A 12,293-nucleotide genomic window follows, 5' to 3' on the forward strand; every position below is an offset into this window, starting at 1 on the left:
CAAAAGAGAAAGCCTGGGGCCTGAAAAAAGGTGGTGTTATATATATAATATAAAACAAAAGAAGTGAGGGCCTTATGAACAAGGCATATAAACAAAAAACGATAAAATTATAAGGGAAAAGGAACAAAGTCACAATCATATATTTTACTACTTCTCAGTAATAAGCAAACAAAATGTAGTAAAGATATAGATGATTAAAAGGTTGATCTAAGGCATATTTACATCATACTCCTCAAAACACACAGAACATTTAAAAATAGGCAATGTGGGAGACTAGAGAGCAAATCAAGAAATTTTTTTTTTTTTTTGTCTTTTTGCCTTTTCTAGGGCCCCTCCCACGGCACATGGAGGTTCCCAGGCTAGGGGTCGAATCAGAGCTGCAGCTGCCAGCCTGCACCACAGCCACAGCAATGTGGGATCCGAGCTGCATCTGCGACCTACACCACAGCTCAGAGCAACGCCGGATCCTCAACCCACTGAGCAACACCAGGGATTGAACCCACAACCTCACGATTCCTAGTCAGATTCGTTAACCACTAAGCCACAACGGGAACCCAAATCAAGAAATTTTAAAAGGCTCAGGATCATGCGTATTACCTTCTCTAGAAATTTGAAGATACCTTAAACCAAAAAACCCTATGTGCTTGAAAGAATTAAACTCACTTCTCTGTAACGTATGGCTCGATATAGCCTGTGCAAATTCTTTAAAAACAGAACTCAACATTAAAACACAATATTAAAAAAAAATATGTGGGGTGCATCGAAAATTGAGATCTTTAAATATTTCATTAGAGTATACTTAAGTATAATACAGATGATCTTATTTTGGTTGAAATCTCAGGGAAGGTTTAATAGAAGATTTAACAATTTGAGTGGCCTTTGAAGAGCATCATCAGGGAGCAGGAACAGCCCATACAAAATTGAGACCACAAAGCAAGGGGCTGTTCAGGGAACAGTAAGTGTGTGCTAGAGTCAACTAAGTTTGTATCTACTTATATTCCCAGAATCACTCTGCCTCCATGACCGAAGTTACCTGAGATGGCTGGTGTGTCACAAGCTGTTTTTTTAAAAAATCACCTTCCTATTCGATACTTCAAGACACACAGTTACTTGATGTCAAACTGTGAAGACAAGTATTACGTTTAACTAGTTAGAAGCTAATGTTTTGTACATTTTTTTTTTTGTATGAGGAAGTGATGTAGCTTGCCCTGATTTTTTTTTTTTTTTTGGTCAGCTTTAATATATTTATGCCAGAATTTTAAATTTTAAAGAAAACTTTCTTGTCCAGGTGTGCATCGAAGAACCACATTTATTCAATGGTTGATGTTGTTTGGTGATATTTGTACACAAACCCTCTTTTCTCAGTTTTATAGATACCAATAAAATGAACATAATAATTCACTTTAATCTTTTACTACCACGGTTGCTGCCTCTTCTGGAATTTTGGAATTTTAATGAAACTTCACTTTTGCGTTACAGGGAAAATGATGTTGGTTAATGGTCAATCTCAGCAATCAATTGTGCAGGAAAAAATACTACCCTGAAAAAGAACTTTGTGTTCAGATTTCTTGACACGTGATCACATTCAAAGTAATATATTAATAAAAGATCACCTAAGTTACACAACCAGTGACAGGGAATCCTGGATTTGAGCAATGCTGGGCATGATTCTTTCTTACCTAAGGGCCTCTCCTGTGTAAGAAATTCAAGATCACTCTGCAGCCATGCCCTTGGGCTGGCAGGTGATACTGCCACCTGCGTTCCCCAAAAATGCCACTACCAGCCTCCCCTATCCACTCAGTTTTGTATATCTCACTGTACGGACTTTGTAGAAAATGTATATTTTATAGTTTGCACAGTATTACTTTACAGGAAGGGTGGCGGAGCATCTACAGCCTAGAGCCCCAGAGCAACAGCTTGACTTTGTGGCTCCAATTTTAACTGCATCTCATTTTTCTAGCATGGTAATAACTAATGTGTAACTCCTTCGAGAGAAGGCGCTCCCTTGTCTGTACCCATCAGAATGTTCTCTTGACACTTCCATGTTGGTTCTTCTTTAACTTTTCTTTTTGTACATTTTTTTTTCTAAAGAAAAAAGTTATCACAAAAGTATTCTGGCTCGTGTCCTTTGTTTTAAGCTTCATCCCTGGGCAAACGTATTTGAAGAGTCACAGGGTCTGACCTCCCTAAGTGCTTATCCCCTTCAGTTCCATGCCTACTGAGATAAGACCTAATAGAGGCATGACTGATGACCAGTACGTCTTTTCATGATTGAGTATGTGTTTAGGCAAAAGAATTCTTGACGTGAAGACACTGAAAGGCACCTTCTGGATGCCTACCAAGCAAATACCTTTGTCTTCAGCCTGCCCAGAGACACTTCTGAGACGTCAGTAAAAACTCAGAGTCATCTTGAGCAAAAGAAGTTACCTCTGCTGAAGCTTTCCCTCATCCCTCACCTCATTCTCTCCTAAAGTTACTTACACTTACACACACACACACACACCCCTTTTGAGTGACATCTGACTACAAGTTGGGGAAGTGGGCAAGAAAGCAAAGTGTTGAAAGCCCTACTCATGCCAGATGCTAAGCCACAACCATACTCTGGCTGCTCTCAAAACGATGAGCCCAGAGAAGCTGTGCTGATCCCAAGGTCGACACACATCAACACTAATATTAGAATCCAGGTGTGCCCAACTCCAAACTCCATTCTTTCTGCCACATCAAAATGCCTCTGAATCCTCATCTTTTCAGAGGCCCTTCAATGTGATCACCCTACTGAGGTGAACTTAGGTGGTTCAGGGGATGGTGTAGGGAACAAAAGCACATGATGAGAAAGATGCATTCTGCTCATGAAAAGGGATCATTTGTGAGCTCCAAGTCTTCCAATCTTGTATAAGCTAGTTCAGTACACTGTGACTGTTGCCCAGTTTCAGAGTGATGCATTTCCTACCCATTTTATGTTTTCATAACAGCAATGAGAGATCAGTTTTACTGCACTGTTCCCAAGACATTCTGAAAAATATTGGCAGGATATATTGACGTTACCTTACCTATTTCTTACCACAAAAAGAAGACCATCTACATGGAGGACAGCCAGATGGTATTTCCAAGAACCTAAGCAGAAAAGTGAGGGTTATGCTTCTACTCGGCTCTCTGGTTCCCTTCTGGGAGGACCTGTTAGAAGTGTTCTGAGACCTCCGGCCCCAAACCGCTATTCCCTGGCCTGGGGGGGTTACTGGTACATGAGTGAGTGAGTGAGTGATGCTCCACAGGACACTACCTGGGGGCCCAAGGAATAAGGGCCACACCCCCTGGGCTCACTGAGCTGGTTCAATTCCTCCTGCTATGACAAGGCAGCCTTAAGTGTTACCCTCATTTAACTTCAAGTCATTACACAGCCCTCATGTTAATCTGTCGACCCTTCCATTTAAGATTCATTTCTTAGACTTCAGGACCCTTGCACAAGGGTCTTCTCCAAAGGACAATGCCCTGGGACACAAAGTCTAAATAGGAATGGTTACAATGACTTCAGAATGAACTCTACAATCAGTTTTTCTCTTCTTTAATGGAAAACCCTGGGTAGCCTGATAAGTCAGACTCACTGTGAGAGGGAAGCCGAGAAAAGCCAATGAAAGGCAAATAAGGACTGCATACAGGGAGTTCCCATTGTGGCTCAGCGGTCACGAACCTGACTGGTAGCCATGAGGATGTGGGTTCAAACCCTGGCCTCGCTCAGTGGGTTGGTGATCCAGCTTTGCTGAAAGCTATGGTGTAGTTCAAAGACATGGCTCGGACCTGGCGTTGCTGTGGCAGTCATGTAGGCCAGCAGCTGCAGCTCCAATTCGACCCCTAGTGGGAACTTCCATATGCTGCAGGGACAGCCCAAGAAAGCAAAAATAATCATAATGATAATAAGGGGTTTTTTTTTAAGTGTGTATACAGGCAACCTCCCGAGACAATTAGCCCCTGAGGATGTGGATGACATCTTTCATTTCTCTGATTCTGCACGCAGAGGAGTACCTGACAAAACCAACAGTTAAACCTTGTCAAATAGATGGATTCCAGGCTTCTGCTTAATTTGGCTGAGGAGACTATGAGTCATTTGGAAATACGGAAAATTCAAACGGGGCCTGGAGGTCCATGAAAGAGAAGTATATTCAGATAGAGAAGTCAGGGTGAGGAAGGTGTACTTGGCAGTTATGAGTATGTGGGTGCCTGTCTTGGTAAAGTGGAGCAAGCCCTCCAACTTAGCCACAATAGGCAGAGGGGCTATATAATGCTCCACGGCAGCAGAAGGCAAACCGGCAGATTCCCACACACAGAAGGAGAAGGAATAGGCATCATTGGAATGATTTAAAGAGCAGAAGAGCCAGGAGTAGCATTTTTGTTTCAAAAGCGCTGCCGTGATTTCCTAGTATATGCAACAACCACCATATCAAGAGTGTTAAATATCTTGGAGGCAGATACAAGCACCGGGTTGCCCTCAGTCCCTTTACGGAGCTTACATTAAAGCTGTTACACTACTCTCGTCCTGCTGAATTCAAACTAAGGACTAGATAGGAACCACAAATTTCTCGCCTGTAGCTTTGTTCTAGATTCAGATGTCCCAGGATCAATAGGTGGTTAATGAGCATCTCGTGTGTGTCAGGAATCATGCTAAGAATTGGGCATATCCAATGAAATGGACTTGCTTACCCTCATGGAATTTAGAGTCAAGCGGAAGAAAAGGGACACCACAACAAAACACTCAGAGCTTTGAAGGAAACCTGATTTAGCTAGGCCAAGATATCTGTATAGTGATACACATGTTAGAATGAGGAGGAGGTAACTGGAGAGAAAGTAGAGAAAGCATATGAGGCCAAGAGAACAGCATGTACAAACGTCCTGAGGCAAGAAAGAGCTTTACACGTGCAAAGAGCTGAAAGGAAGCCAGAGTGCACCCACAATCGGGCGGGCCATTCAAGGGGAAGTTTGGCACCTCTTACCTCTTGCTAAGTCCCTGTGGGTTCCTCGATTTGGTCCAGCTCGTCCTGTGTTAAGGCAGCCACCAGTGGAGTAGCCAGTTACGTCATTCTCCATTTGTTCCCCTTTCTTCCTCAACCTGGCCCCTGCCAGTAAAAGCTGGAAGGCAATTTCAATAACTTGAGACATAGGCATATCCCTAAAGCCCCTTTCAACTCTTGGATTTTTCTCTCTATATACGGGTTCTCTGACCAATAAAAGTCCCAGGCCTTTAACCCATCAACCATCTTTAAATTCCCCGAGGCTTCACGGTCTATAGCTGTGTATATGCCTAGAGGCTTTAGAGATCCTTTCCAGAAATTCTGAAGAAACTCCACTGGGTTTCTGTTTGACCTCCTGAACTTTGCTCAGACGTCTCTGTTTCGGCCCCCTCTTCACAATCTTGCAAGAATGCCATCTCCATAATGTTCAAGTTTTGGCCTCTCCCCAGCACTGCATCCCAATTAGGATCCACTGCTGGTTCAGCTGTGCCTCCAACAGCCTGTGCCGGCTGCCAGGGATTGTGTGTGAAGCTGATTTGCCCCCTCTCTGACCTCATCCAGCACCATTTTATGTTCCTCTCATAACATAAAGGTGAGGAGAGTATTTGATACATTTGGAACACTGGCCCAGGTCGGGGTGTGGGTTGCAAAAAATTCATGGCAAAAGATTTTCTGTTCTCTGTTGATCATCTCTCTAAGTTGCTACACTGGTCTTCCAATTAAAGAAATCTGAAGTTGAAAAAGAAGAATGGACCCAGATCAATCCCAACGACTCCCCAGTTTGAGCATTCCCACCTCCAGTGGGGGCTTGCCTTAAGGGATTTTGCCCCGCCTGACTGCTGGGAGCCACAAAGTTGCTAAGAAGAATAATCCTGTGTGAGGCCTACCTGTAAGCAACGCTACACCAGAGGCTGAAGAAACTGAAGCTGCAAAGCAGTTTCGAAGAATCCCCAGCTGATCCTGTTTAGTAAAATTTCTGAAATATGATTTCCTCTTCTATTCTTGCGCTTCTTTTCTGTCTGACGCTTATGTGTGTTGTGAGTCATTCTTGGCTCATAATATTGGGAACTTTCTCAAATTCCTGAGCTTCCACCCAAGTATGGCCATTATTTACTTATAAACCTAAGCCCTTGTCAAATAGGTTGAAAACAATTGAACCATGCATAAAGAACTTCCCTAAGAATGGGAAGTTTCCCTTCAGAGGAGTAATAGTAAATACTATGCAGAACTGCCATGTAGGCCTGGAGATCTTTGTTGGACTCTGGTCCGTCCCCATGGAGACAGATTAGGGGTGGTTTGGGTGTTGTCCATGGCCCAACAATTATGGATACTATAAGACAAGACATTTTTTTCTATAATAAACGCTACCTGTTGGGACCCAGCAGGTGGAAATTATTATTATAATTGGCAAGATTCTTTTGATATATAGATTTTATCATTATAAAGATCTTTATAATAGATAAGGTTTATTTAAGACAGTTTATGTTCACACAACCTGCTAATGGTTTGAGGTCAGCCTGACCTCGAAAGCAAGCCAAGTGTGAATACCCCACTCCCCATCAATGGCTATTCATGCCTGCTAGAGGAGCACAATAGGTAGCTTAGGCAAGAATATTTATCACCTTACGCCAAATCATTGTTAAAGTAAAAATTAGATACCAATTATTCTGCTTGCTATTTACTTATTTTTTAAGAATAAAAGTACAGTTTGTACGTAATCTTTATTTAAAATCTAAAACTAAAAGAATAGTTTGGAATAATTAACATATATTGTTGTTTGTATAATCATGCATAAAAGTAAAATGTATAAAAGCTGATGCTCTCCTTTCAATAAACGGGTCATCTGCAGCACTTGCTGAGGGAGTTGGCTCCAATTCTTTCCAAGCCTGTTTGTAGCCCCTCCTCCTGTTCGCTGTCTCCTGGCTGCTGGGGCTGGACCCTGGCACCTGACAGGATCCAAAAACAAAGTCCCAGGCCTTCAACCCAGGTACCTTGGTGGTTGTCACCTTTATACTGTCTGCCCACTCCCACAACGTGGGCCGCAAACCCACAACCAGCAGGACCTCACAGAGAACATGGGCACAAGCTTATATCTTTAACAAGGTTACCCGAAAGGCATCTTCCAAACCCCTAAAATGTTTTGGTTTTTTTGTTTGTTTGTGGGTTTTCTCCCCCACTATAAAATGAAACTAAGTGCCGAGGTTGACAGCACTTCGCCAGGTGCATCAAGGGACAGACCCTGGAACAAATGGACCAGGCAGCGGCTCCCAGTACTAGCAAGAGGCTCCCAAACCAACAGGCAAAACTTCTGACAGGACTTACCTCCTGGTTAGGCAACCAAATTTGTCACTGGGCCAGCTTCATTTTGCCAGATGCACAGCAAAACCAAATCGCTAAGAAGCTTGTGAGGAGGGGTGGGCGGGAAAGATGTCATCACTAGGCAGCGACGCAAAGACCAAAAACGCTCTCTCAAACCCGCCCCCTGGGAGCCAAGGGGTTTGTGGGATTTGTGGGATAGCCAATAAAGAAGCAGGGCTGTCTGAGGCATGGGGCGTGTAGGAGCGTGATCGGGAAACGTGCCTTAACCAGGGCTCTGCACAGGTGCGCCGAAGCAAAGGCCTCTGAACTTTCAAAAGGTCACGAGGGATGCCAGCACATGCCCAGCTGGAGGGAGTCTGAGCTAGTCCTTCCTAACCAGCTCAGCTTGAACTAGACACAGCTGAGATTCCAGGTGCCTGGAAAATAACTCGGCCAATCATCTTATTTAGGCTCTGTGCCTGGCTTGGAGGACAAGCAAGTCTTATAACCACCTTGATCAGTGAAAACAAGTGAAATGGACTTGACTAATCATTATGCACTCTTTCAGAAAGAACCACAGGAAAAAAAAAAAAAAACAGAGTAAGGAAACGAAAAGAGAAAAGTATGTAAAAACATTTTCAAATATCATCTTTATCACACTGTGTGTAAACTCAGAACACATTTATTAATTGAGGGTGGAATTTTCGCTAATTCAGGCCCAGAATTTGATATCCTCCACAGGTACTGCATCTTGTAGTCAGGATGTCTAGAAAAGCACTTAATTAGTTAAAATGTTACTTGGTTAGCATGCAATTAAAAAAAAAAAGGCTGAATAGTGTCTATGGGTATTTGCATAAGCTGTGGAAAAAACCTACCACACAGTTCTTGTCCCCTGGCTAAACTGACTTTTCCATTGTTGACACAACTAGATTTCTTCTACCGGTGTTCTTTCTTTTCTGACTTTGTTTTTCATTCAGGGCAATGCTGAACATTCACTAAAGCTTTCTCACTGAGGTCAGAACACACACACCTCTGCTTAGTATGATTTTTTTCTTTCTGCACATGTAATACTAAAATATTAGCAAACCCCTCTGTCTTTGGCCTAGTCTGTCTTTTACTCTAATGTGAAAGGCTTTTCATATTTCTTTTTGAAAAACTATTGAAGTCTGTCTTTTACTATTATGTGTTGAGCTAATCCATCTAAAACATTGTAAGGACCCTTATCACATTCACCTCAGTTATATAATATTGGAAGCCATAATAGACAAGAGAAGACTAGTTTATTTCATCTCTAGCTACTGCAACCTGGGTAGCTACTGCTGCCAGGTGGGCAAAATACTAGTTACGTGAGTTGTAGAGGAAGACTATAAACCCAATCCTTTTATAAACTCATCTCTCCTTGCATGAGCTCAGGTAGATTAAAGCCCCCAAGTTTTAGTTTACTCATCTGTTAATGGAAATAGGTTCATAACTACCTACGCTGGAATTTTTTTTTTCCTTTTCAGCTGTACCCACTGCATATAGAAGTTCCCAGACAGGGACTAAATCCAAGCCACAGCTGCAGCAACACTGCATCCTTAACCCACTGGGCCAGGCCGGGGACCAAATCCACAAGGCCTCAGAGACAATGCCAGGTCTTTAACCTGCTGTGCCACAGAGCAAACTCCTGTGATGATTAATTTTATGTATTATATATTGACTGAGCCACAGGGAGCCAAGATATTTGGTTAAAGATTATTCTGGGTATGTCTGTGGGGGTGTTTTGGGATGAGATCGACATTAGATTCAGCAGGCTGAGTGAAATAGTTTCCCTTCCTATTATGGGCGACCCTCATCCAGTCAATGGAAGGCTACTAAGCCGAACAAAAAGGCTGACCTTCCTTTGCAAAGAGGCAATTCCTCCTGCCTAAAAGTTTGAGCTGAGACATCATCGTTTGCAGCCTGAAGTCTCATACTGACACATGGGCTGGCCTTGGATCTCGAGCCTGCTGGCTTTAGGACTGAAATTTAGACAATTACCTCTGGTAGTTCTCAGGCCTTCAGACTCAGACTGGAATCAACCCATCAGCTCTCCCTGGGTCTCCAGATTGCAGGTTGCCCATCTGGAGACTTCTCAGCCTCCATAATTGCAGGTGGCCGTTCCTTATAGTTTCTTTCCTTCTCTTTCTTTCTAAACAGAATGTTTGTTTTATTTCTCTGGAGAGCCCTGACTAAGATATTGGTACTGAGAGTGGTTCTAGAGCAACAGAGTTTTGAGGATGATTTTCTAAATTGGATCTGGCCTTTCTGGAATTGACCCTTTATTCTGATTAGATTTACAGATGCCAATAACTCTTTCAAGCAGTAAGGAGAACACTGATAGTCTATGGCATGACTTGGCAATCGTTCTAAGCAAAATGTCAACACTGGATACTCCTACTCAGCCTCTTACAAGAAGCAAAGGGCTGGGTGAATTTGTGATTTTTTGGGACATTTGGTCAAGCTGAAGGATATGATGAGATTGGCTGGTTGCTCCTCATGTCGCAGGGCAAAGTAGGGAAAGAAAACGATGAGCTCAGGGAGTTACACTCCCAGCTTCTGTGTCCATACATGATCTGAAGGCTTCGATGTGCGCTCTGAAGAACATCCTTATCTTCTGTAGCCACAGGACAGAGACTGCGAAAAATCAAATCCAGCATCTTAACCTGTGAGGGGCTGACTCTCCATGCTCGTTGAACTCACTGCCTCGTGGGCTATCTACTGTTAAAGCTGATGTGAAGATTCAATGGTAGAACTCATGAAAGCTTTTAGCAGGGCTTCTGGTATGGAGTAAACACTCAATAAGCACTTTTGCTCTGTGTTTCTGCAATACAGATGGCTTGTTTTTCAGTCCCCCTCCAATCAGGAGATGGAAGTGACTCTACTCGCCATCAGAGATTTCACTGCTCCCCACTATTGCATCATCACAGACAAAATGTAACCCAGTCTCCTCCAACAACAACCCATGGTCCTCTAACCTGAGGACCAGGCATAGTATCGAAGCTTATGAAACTTACAGAGTCTAAAAAATGTCTTATAAAATTCAAGACGGTTATGGGTTTTCAATTCATCCTGTTCAATTTTGATTTAAAAAACTCGGTTGTGCCATTTGTCCCTCTACACTGCCTCAGGCCAGGTCCAAAAGAGGATGGACGGCTGTGATGGGAGACGTGTTCGTCATCCCGATAGTCTTCAGTACCAAAGCGCGAAAAGCCCTGGTGCAAATGGCTTCAGGTAGGCACTTTGTTGAGTCCCATAACTAGAAATCCAAAGACTGAGCAACTGTGGGAGCAACATAGTTTGAGCCCCGGTTCCATTTCTCTGCAATTCATTTGGCTCAGACCCTGGGTACTGGTTTCATCCTCAGACAAGCTCCCCTCATGGTCTCAATGTATCCTCCACCTTAAGAAAAAACAACAGCCAAAAGGAAAATTTCCCCCACACGCCAAAATGTCTCTTTCAGACAATCTCCATTCTCTTCAGATGTCTCTGACATCTCATTGGCCAGAATTATACCATATGCTGGAGTTCCCATTGTGCCTCAGCAGGTTAAGAACCTGACATTGTCTCTCTGAGGCTGCAGGTTTGATCCCTCACATGCCTCAGTGGATTAAGGATCTGGTGTTGCCACAAGCTAAAGCATAGGTTGCAACTGCAGCTTGAATCCAGCAGTGTTGTGGCTGTGATATAAGCCCGCAGCTGCAGCTCCAATTCACCCCCCTATCCTGGGAACTTCCATATGCCAATTAAAAAAAAATTCTGCCACAGGTCCTTCCCTACACTAATCCATGGATGAAGAAAAAAAGACCACTATTATAGATCTACACCAATTAGCACTCACCTGTGGGAGCTAGAATAATTCCTGAATCACAAAAGCACAGAGACATATGGGTACCATCAGGAAGGCAAATGTTTAGGCTACCAACAGTGTAAACGGCAGAGGATTTTTGTTTGTTTGATGTTTGTTTTCAATGGCTGCATCTGTGGCATATGGAGGTTCCTAGGCTTGGGGTTTAATTGGAGTTAGAGCTGCCATTCTACACCAGAGCTACTGCAACTCCACCGCAGTGTGGATTTGAGCCACATGTGACACTTACTCCACAGCTCGTGGCAAGGACATATCCTTAACCCCCTGAGGGAAGCCAAGGATCAAACCCCCATCCTCGGGTTTGTAACCCATTGAACCACAGTGGGAATTCCAGATTTTTAAAGCAATGAAACTTACTTCCAGAAGCAATAGAAATTTATGAAGAGCACATATAAGGATAGGTGGAAAATACCTAGCCATGGTTAAACATAACAATGAAACAGTAGAGTAGCAAGCCTTCGAGACTAAGGCTGCCAGGTCCAGCATTAATTACTAGGTGTATGCAAAGGTGCATAAACCCTTTGTCTTTGAGATAGACTGTGTCGCTACCCTAGAAAGGGAATATGATAGGGTGGAAGTTACTGGGATCCATATATATATACATAAATAGAATGACGAAAAGTGTTCTGGAGATAGTTCTGCCATCAGCCAAGAAGGGGGATACAGCTTAGAGAATCAACATGTTTGGAAAAGTCAATTCAGGAGTAATCTTTCCAGAAGTTACAGAAAATACTTAACATGCATCAGAAACCAGGAGAGCACATCCACCCTGCCCACTTTTCATTTGTTTAGAAAATAGTTAGGGGAGACAGGAAAAACAGGTGGAGCAAATTGCACTGATCGGCAACTGAATAGTCTTTGCTGGTGATGGATCTCATTTTTGTTCACGGTCACCAAATGGACATGGTTTTCAATGGATGCTGGCCCATCTCTATGTCCGTGGGTCATTCTTCTTTGTCTAAGCTGGTGGGATGGTCTCCTTTCCTTTGCCTGTTATTACTTTAGGCATGAGCATGTGATACAGTTCTGCCCCATGGGGTACAAAGCAAAATGAATAAAAGCAGTAAATAATTTCACTCCCAGCCACACCTTGATAGAATTTCAGA

At 43.1% G+C, this 12,293-nt stretch overlaps 1 protein-coding gene across 5 annotated transcripts in view; it reads left to right on the top strand.

Annotated features, from left to right (window-relative positions):
• The window catches only part of PLPPR1 (phospholipid phosphatase related 1), a 288,102-nt gene extending 285,990 nt beyond the window's left edge, over positions 1–2,112 (top strand). For all 5 annotated transcript variants that reach the window (XM_021066769.1, XM_021066742.1, XM_013993715.2 and 2 more), the window contains one exon: positions 1,005–2,112. In XM_021066769.1, coding sequence (XP_020922428.1) covers positions 1,005–1,037 — 33 coding nt within the window. In that variant the 3' untranslated portion in view covers positions 1,038–2,112. The remainder of the gene's footprint in view (positions 1–1,004) is intronic.

This window comes from Sus scrofa, chromosome 1, assembly GCF_000003025.6.
Source record: "Sus scrofa isolate TJ Tabasco breed Duroc chromosome 1, Sscrofa11.1, whole genome shotgun sequence".
NCBI classification, from domain to species: domain Eukaryota; kingdom Metazoa; phylum Chordata; class Mammalia; order Artiodactyla; family Suidae; genus Sus; species Sus scrofa.